The 8,781-nt window shown below is 49.8% G+C and overlaps 1 protein-coding gene across 1 annotated transcript; it reads left to right on the forward strand.

Moving 5' to 3' along the window:
* Positions 1-2,780: 2,780 nt before the first annotated feature.
* On the forward strand, positions 2,781-8,154 carry KLHL33 (kelch-like family member 33). Its single transcript, XM_006835492.1, has 4 exons — positions 2,781-2,967; positions 5,248-6,172; positions 6,298-6,465; positions 7,560-8,154. Exons 2-4 carry the CDS (start codon positions 5,292-5,294, stop codon positions 8,110-8,112), a joined length of 1,602 nt encoding a protein of 533 aa, XP_006835555.1. The 5' UTR covers positions 2,781-2,967; positions 5,248-5,291; the 3' UTR covers positions 8,113-8,154.
* Positions 8,155-8,781: the final 627 nt, after the last annotated feature.

The following is an 8,781-nucleotide window of genomic DNA, read 5'->3' on the forward strand; positions in this document are numbered from 1 at the left end:
AAAAAAAACAGTGCAGCTGTTGGACCGGGAAGGGAGAAAACTCTGGGGAGCTCCTGGCAGCCAAGGTGTTCATGAGGTGGGTGTTGGAGGACTGGCAGCAGAGTTCCTGGTCCTAGTTGGAGTTCCTATAGGTCTAGATATTATCTATGTTCTGGGCAGTCAATCTGGAAGTAGTTTGTGAATGTCCTTGATGGAGCTGGTTTCAGTGTCTGTTAGGACCACAGGACAGCTGGGGGCAGGGTGGCTAATTAAGACCATTTCTGCTGGACTAATAGTGGAATCCTGATGTGACACTGTTGTAGAATAAGCACCTGACCATAAGGTCGGTTTGAACTGCAGGGTTGACAGTTCAGACTCACCAGCCACTCCTTGGGAACCCTATACAGGGTTGCCATGAGTCGGAACTGACTCCACGGCACTTAACAACAATGCTGGTATGGTAACTCAGTTCTGTAGGCTTGGAGCTAGGCCAGCCTGAATCCAGGCACCAAAGTGGCATAGCCGCCCCTGCCATACATTGGTCTGACTCACATGTACACAGCTCTGAACTCCCAGTGAGGTGAGAACTTTTTGATAAACAACAGATAAGTTATGCTGACATGATCCCTGAAAAATGTTTACGCAGTTTACTTGGCACAGAAAGTCTGACAAAAATAGATTAATTTGTGACTAAATTATAACACCTAGCCTTTGTATATAAAAACCTTTTCCGCCTTTTTTAACTTGGTAATTTACAAATTCGCTGTAGGATCAGCACTGGACTAGTCGCAAGGAAACCCCATACAGGGTTGCTTTGAGTCAGACCAGATTCGACAGCGCTTTTAACTCCAGCTCAGCTGTTGCAAATCCTACAATAAAGATTTGGAGCTCTTGGCATTTTACTGTTACCCTACCTTCACTGGTTACAAATCCAATTACATTTTGCCTTCTGCTCTTGGTATGTCTATTGACTTCTGTCACACAATACAATGTCTGGCAACAGCAGAACTTATGGGCCACTCACTCTCCTTACCCTTGCAGTCTGGGGTGGCCAGGGGCTCCTTGATGGAGTTCTTCCTCCTAGTGGAGGTTCAAGTTACTGGGTTCATTGTCTTATTGGGTGATGGGGGGCATACAGGCAGTCTGAGTGGGGGGACGAGGTACATCCATCAGATGGGAAAACCTGTGCTTGCAAGAAATAAAGAGCATTTTTGGGCTATTCAACACAACCACTGGCTGACTCTCTTCCCTAAAAAACATTTTAGGGAGTGTGATTTTGGATTGAGTGCGCACACTGTTAGAACTCAACCTCCGATGGGCTGGGGACCCAGGCAGCAACTGGGCAGCAATGGGAATCTTCAGGAGGTGGAAGGGGTGTTGCCCTGGGCAATACACGTTTGTATTGCCTTTCCCCTCAGTGAATACGGACCCATCTCACCTGAGTTGCATGGGACAAGGATGCCTGGTTTAATCATGCTTTTCCATTCAATCTATCCAGCCTGGACCAGTCTTTGTAGACAAAGAAGTTTGCCCCCAACAGCCATTGGCCTGTCTTACCCCTCCTTGGGAGAGGGAATGAAAAGGCAATTCTACCCCCACTCCACAAATCTCTCTTTAAAAGGCACACATAATCGGCACACACAGAGTGATTGCCCCACTTTCGAGGTTTCAGTTGGGGACCTGATCTGGAAATTCACAAGTGGGTAATGTCTATCCCATCCCCAGTCCATCAAAACCAAGACTCTCCTCTTAGTAGCAAACAAAGGTCTACCCCACGTTCCACCAGGGAGCCAGGCTCAGGGTTAGACTCCCCCAGACTCATCGAAGTCACAGGGTTGCTTCTCCCCACTGACCCCACCTCTGTGTATAGGAAGCTCCATGCTGGGGCTAGGTCACCTAGGGGCTTCCCTTTACCTCCCCAGTCCAGTCCTTTATCTCTGCGTCCCCTATGGACAGGGTGCTTTACAGTGATATTGTTCACTCCAGGGTTCCAGTTTTATCATCTGCAGAAAGTCCAGGACTGACCAAAAGCACATGCTTCACTCTTCCAGCCCCACGTTCCTGCCCATCCTTCGCCCTTCAGTCCCCTCCGATGAACATAGACCTTCCTTGTTTTACCACCCGATACCCTTATTTTCCTTGGCTTCCTAGTTTGCCTAGCTCAGCACCTTGGCGTGACCTACAGGTGGAAAGAGGTGGGGTCATCCCGGGACGAGGCTCAGGGATTGGGTGTCCGAATTCGGGCACTGGGAACCCAGCCCTAGCCAGCCACCTCTGGCTATAATTAGCCAAAGGGGCTCTGAACCAGGATGCGGGCGTGAGTTCCCTCTGCCGAGCTGACCGAAGCAGAGCCGGAGCACAAGTGAGAGGGCCGGGAGAAACACTAGTCCCTTGGGAGGGAACAGGCGGGATGTGGATGGCGAGTAGTGGATCTTTATACATGCTGCTTGCATGCTTCCTTGCACCTTGTGACTCCCATAGTCCGGGATGTCGCCTTGGGAGGATGGGCAGGTGTGTGTGTGTAGCAGCTGGAGGAACTGGCATTTCACTCGGAACTGGATTCTCAGGGACCTGTCTGACCTCCTCCTCTCTTGTCTTTGCTCACTTGCCTGAATCCAGCAAGCCAGGGCCATGAGCTTCTCGGGCCCCACACACTGTCTCTCGGACCCGGGGCGCGCCTCCATTCTGGTCCAGAAGGACGACCTTGGGATCCCTTTGCCTGCCCCAAGATCCCCCGCCTGGCCGCCTTCCCCAGACGAAGATCCCAGCTTGCCCCCCTTTCCTCTGGAAGAGCCTGGCCACAGGTCCTTGGCCCCCGGGAACCTTCCCTCTCCAGTTTTGTCCCTAGAGGAAGAGGAGCAGGATGAAGAGGATGAGGCCAATGAAGACGCAGCTCAGCCGGAGGAGCTGTGCAGCGAGGAGCACCCGAGCCAGTTCTTCTCCGAGGCTCGACGACTGCGGGAGCAGAGGCTGTTACTGGACGAAGAGGTGTCGGTTGCCGGGCGGTTGTACCGAGTGCACCGGGTGATCTTAGCAGCAATCAGCAGCCTCTTCCGAGACAGGCTGCTGGGCAGTGGAGGTCCCCGAACCCCTCTCAGCCTCAATGTGACCCCCAGGGGCTGGGAGGCAGTGATGGCCTTCGCCTATGATGGCGTGCTGGGCCCAGTCCCGCTGCAGGAAGTGCTGGACGCAGCCCAAGTCCTGGGAGTGCCCAGGGTGAAGGCTGTGGTCCAGCAGAGAGAGGAGGGGGCTGGCAGCACCGGGGAAGATGCAAAGAAGCCCAACCAGGCAGAGGAGCTGAGAGAGAACTTGCGTGGTATTGAGCTCCTATACCGAGAGGGCGTCGGGTGTGACTTGGAGTTGGAGGCAGGAGGCTGCCGGCTGAGGGGTGAGGACCTGTGGGGCTTTACGTTCCTGTAGGTGCATATACTGCCAGAATGGTGTGTGCAAGCTTGATCCTCATTAGTGGTTTTGAATCCTGATGCAATCTGAATTTCCCTGGGGTGGCTTTTGGTGCCTCTCGTGAACCACTGAGAGCAGAGCATGCGCAGTTGAGTTGTTTTCCTGTGAGCTCGGACAGATTTAAACTGACCCCCACTCTGGCTTCTGTGTATGGCAACAAGGACTCCTAGCCAGCTGGCTGAAGCTAAGGTACAATCCATGGCAGTAGAACAAGCAGAAAGTAATTGACTGAACCAGGGATTAACCAAAGGCATTTCTTGGCATCCTCTATTCAGGACACAGGAAAAGCCAGTAAAACTTAGTGGGAAAACTCAGTGTGTCCTTTCACCTAAGTGTAGATCCTTCGTGAATGAGCAAGATCAGGTACAGTTTTGCCAGAATCGTAGGGCAATGGCACCAGAAAAGCTAAGTAGGGTTAAATAAACTGAGTCCTGATGTGGTGCTGTAGAATAAACATAGGACTGCAAGGTCAGTTTGGACCAGCAGGTCAGTGATTCAAACACACCTTATACTAATAATGCCTCATTAACATGACAAAGAACAACACACCCAAATGGGATTATAACCACAGGTATAAAACCAAACTCACTATCTTCCAGTTAATTCCCATTCATAGACCTGTTGTGGCATTGTAGGATAAGCACTGGACCAAAAGGTCAGTTTGAACTTCAAGGTTGGCAGTTCAAACTCACCAGCCACTCCTTGGAAACCCCATATAGAGTCATTACGAGTTGGGACTGAGTAGATGGCACTTAACAACAACCACAGTGACCCTATAGGACAGAGTAGAACTTCTCCGGAGGGTTTTCAAGGCTGAAAATCTTTACAGAAGCAGACAACCTCATCTTTCTCCCTCGGAGCAGAGTAGCTGGTGGATTCAAACTGCCAACTTTTAGTTAGCAGACCAATGCTTAACCCATTACACCACCAGGACTCCTAAACACAAATATGTTGTTATATGCCGTTAAGCCGGTTCCAACTCATAGCAACCCTGTGTAGGGTTTCCAAGGAGAGGCTGGTTGAACTACCAACCTTGTGGTTTTCATCCAGTACTTATCCTAAAGCACCACACCAGAACTCCAATCACAGGTATAGGAGTTATGATTTACAACACATATTTTGAGAGGACACAATTCAATCCATAACAGACTTATTTCATACTCACATCTCATGACTCTAAAATGGGAGTGGGCACACAGGAAATCTGGGTCATATGGAAAATCTTAAGGGCTAAATCTTGGGCAAGAAGAGATGACAGTCAAATGAGGTTGGGTTACAATCATTCCTGTTTGTGGTACCATGCACTGAGTAAAATCTGACTAACAGGATGGTGGATGGCAGTGGCTCTTAGAATAAAGAAAAAAAGTTAATCTCTGCAGGATAAGAAAGATTTATATAAATTGTACATTAGTCCTCTTAGTTTGTTTTGTGCTTCCCTTTAGAAAATGGCTGTCTATATATAGCACCTTCTCAACTTAATCTACCAAGACTCTTTTTCTAACTTGTCTGTTTCAAAGAGACTAAAACAATGCTTTTCAATAATGAGGCGCTGCTAATACTCAGGCTCACAGAGTGCTTGAAAATGTTGAAATACAAACTGTTAGGGTCTCCATCCAGCTCTGCTGAATCAGAATCTCTGAACTCTGCATTGTAACAAGGACCCCATGTTTTTCTGATGCACACTATGGTTTGGCCTAGAGCCTTAGGTGGTTGACCCCAAAATTAGGATTGGGTAGTCGGGTTGGTGTCTAGCAACCTTGCAACAAACATTCTGTGTCCCCCTCTGCTTCTCCTCCCCTTCTGCAGTGCACCGAGCAGCCCTTGCCTGTGGCAGTGAGTTCTTCGGGGCCATGCTCCTGAGTGGGATGAAGGAATCCCAGGGCAGGAAAGTGTCTCTGCGTACCATCTCTGCTCAGGACTTGCAGCTTCTTGTCTCTTTTGCCTACTCTGGGGTTGTGCGGGCAAGATGGCCAGGACTGCTGCGAGCTGCCCAGGCTGCTCTGCAGTACCAGAGCACTTCCTGCCTGGCTCTGTGCCAGAGAGCCTTGGCACACGGCCTCAGCCCTGCCCGTTGCCTGGCCCTGTTCCCCATGGCTGGAGCCCCTGGGTTGGAGAGACTCTGGAGCAAAGCCCGTCACTACCTCCTCACCCACCTACCTGCTGTGGCTTTGTGCCCCAATTTCCCTTCTTTACCAGCTGCCCACCTAGCTGAGCTCCTAGACAGTGATGAGCTGCATGTGCAGGAGGAGCTTGAGGCCTTTGTGGCTGCACGGCGTTGGCTAGCTGCCAACCCTGAGACCCAGGAATCAGAGGCCAAAGCTTTGCTGCGATGTGTTCGCTTTGGCCGCATGTCCACCAGGGAGCTGCGGAGGGTGCAGGTGGCTGGACTACCCCCATTCCTGCCCCTGGACTTACTACATCAGCTGTTGGTAGAGGCTGAGGTTCCAGGTCAGGGGAGACGGAGGGAACCTAACCAGGCACTGGTGGTGATTGGTGGGGATGGGCTCAGATCAGACATGGCTGTAAGAAAGCCAACCCGAGGAGTGTGGTGGGCCCGGGCCTTCTGCTGTGGAGTGGGACTGGTGAGAACTGTGGAGTGGGGGCGGCTGCCCACCCTGCCTGCCCCTGGGCGCTTCCGTCATGGGGCTTCAAGCATTTCAGGAAATGAACTGTATGTGTGTGGAGGACAGGACTTCTATAGCCATTCCAACACCCTGGCTTCAACTCTCAGGTATGGGTCCCAGCGAGTGCATAGCATGTGGCAGGCCCCAAGGTGGGCAGATGAGGGAAGTTGCTGACCTCGTCAAGTGCATACTCCCAGAATCATTCTTCTAATCTCTTGCCCACTGTTTTCAGATGGGATTCCAGCCAAGAAGAATGGGAGGAGAAGGCACCTTTGTGCCAGGCTCGCAGCTTTTTCCCCCTGGTGACACTGGATGGTCAACTTTATGCCCTTGGTGGGCGAAACAATGGTGTTGCCCTCAACTCTGTGGAGACTTACAATCCTGAGCTCAATGTTTGGAGGTAAGCAGGGAAGGGGGTGTCCCTGAGATACTAGAGATTAACTTGTGGTGGTTGTGCTGTTGAGTCGATTTGGACTCATAGTGATTCTGTACAGGGTTTCTGAGACTGTAAAACTTTTTTTTCTTCACTTTTTGATATTTTATTACAATCCCATCCCTGCAGTATTTACCCTACTTCCTCCCTATGGCTCCCCATTTGCATTTTATAGTACACAAATGAACAAGGCAAAAATATTTGATGTACACTTACAAAACAAAAAATATTTATTCCTTCAAATGTCCAAAGGGCACCTTCTGTTAGCCAGCCTCCTGCCTGCAGGCACATAACCTTTCTCAGTCCATGGGCCTAGAGCCTGCAATTGCTCTGCCTCTCCTTGCCACCACCTCTGCCACCGTCTTTACTGTCTCCACTTTTCTAGGTAGGGATCTCACGCTCCATTCATGCTCTTCCTTCTTGATGGTCCTGGGATTGTCTATTCTTGAAATGAAAGATTAACTACTCCCCCCGTTTAATTACACATCTTCTACAATTACAGTTTTGACCATCCCAATTAATTCTGCTAACAATTCACATTTGAATCACAAAATACTATCATCATCGTCCCCCATCCTGTTTCACCAGATGCATCTAAAAAAGAGGAAAACTGTTCAGTGGGTATTCTACTTACCCACCTCATTCTGCTTCTAAGTACACTCATGAAAACTTATAAGCCAGCTACTTCATACCTCCATAGCCCCCTAATTTTTGATAGCCAATGAATGTATACATTTTTCATCCCTATCAACCCAGTACATTGAGGAAACAAGATTGTTCCTTGATATGAAGAATCCTTCCAGTCTGGTTGGAATTTAGAGTCACTGCATTCATAGGCAAAAGTCTAGTTCATCAAATAGACTGCAAATCTCTCTAGGAGCAGAAAGCCTCATCTTTCTCCCGCAGAGCCACTGGTGGATTTGAACTTCTGATTTTGCAGTTAGCAGCCCAACGTGTAACCCACTATACCACCAGAGCTCCTTAGAGGGTAGTCCAGGGGACTTATAATAGAAGGAGAATTGAAGTGATAATTGCCTGATCCTGTGTCTGTTCTCCCTTAGGCCTGCGCCTGAGCTTCCAGCACCATGCTTTGCCCATGCCGCTGCTGTTTTGGAGGGTCAGTTGTATGTGAGCGGTGGTTGTAATGAAAATAGCCAATATCTGGCCACGTTGCTGCACTATGATCCCAAACTTGAGAATTCAGGGATGTTCCTGAGCCCTATGGGGGTACCTCGGGCTGGCCATGTCATGGCTGCTCTGGGTGGACGGTTGTATGTAGCAGGTGGGCTGGGTGAGACTGGGGACTTGCTGAGCTTCGAGGCCTATGAACCAAGGACTGATAGCTGGACTCACCTTACACCTCTGCCCTCTCCCCATGTGGGAGCTGCAAGTGCCGTACTGCAAGGGGAGCTACTAGTACTGGGAGGCTACAGCCACCGTTCCTATGCCATCTCCCACCTGATTCATGCCTACTGTCCTGGCCTGGGCCGATGGCTCTGCCTAGGAACTCTGCCGAAGCCTCGGGCTGAGATGCCTGCCTGCATCCTGGCACTGCCCACCGTGCAAAAGATAGCTCTGAGTCCCACCCTGCACAAAACCAAACCTGCTGGGTGAAGAGGGAGCATCAGCATGAGGAGGGTGATGAGGAAGGCATAAAGGGCATCATGAGAAGAGAGCCCAGGCTATGAGGGGGTGGGAGAGAAGGGGAAGAGAAGCCTTTAGTCATGATAGGTCTTTTTATTCTCACTTGGTGAGAATCTAGAGCTCACAAGCTGCCTTTGTGTATATGATCTTCACTGGGGAACAGATAGTTCCAGAATTCCTGGGGAAAAGGGTGTTAGGGAACGGGAGGCAGCTGAATATCGGAGTAAGAAGGGGCCCAGGAGCAACTACACCCAAGTTTAGGGGCTTTGATGTAATTGTTGGAAAGAAAGTGTATCTGGCTGTGCAGATAGTCAAGAAGCTCCTGTAAACATGGGGATTATAGGGGCAATGAGAGAACAATCAGAAACATAATTTGGACCCATGAATCAAGGCAAAAAATGTGAAAAGTCTATCCATGAAAGAGTCTGAGAAGTGATGGGGGAAATAATTCAATTTGTCCAGCTCTTTTCTCTTTCAGCTTGTTCCCCCTTGCTACTCTCCAGTCCTGAAATGTCTAAACCCTTTTGACAATATTCTTGCTCAGCTACAGTAGTCTCAATCTATTGTATCCTCAGCCAAGCCAACACATGCTGCCTCCAAGAGTATCTGTTTTCAGTTTGAGGCAGAAGTTCCTCTATG

This window comes from Chrysochloris asiatica, unplaced genomic scaffold (assembly GCF_000296735.1).
Source record: "Chrysochloris asiatica unplaced genomic scaffold, ChrAsi1.0 scaffold00017, whole genome shotgun sequence".
Lineage (NCBI taxonomy): Eukaryota > Metazoa > Chordata > Mammalia > Afrosoricida > Chrysochloridae > Chrysochloris > Chrysochloris asiatica.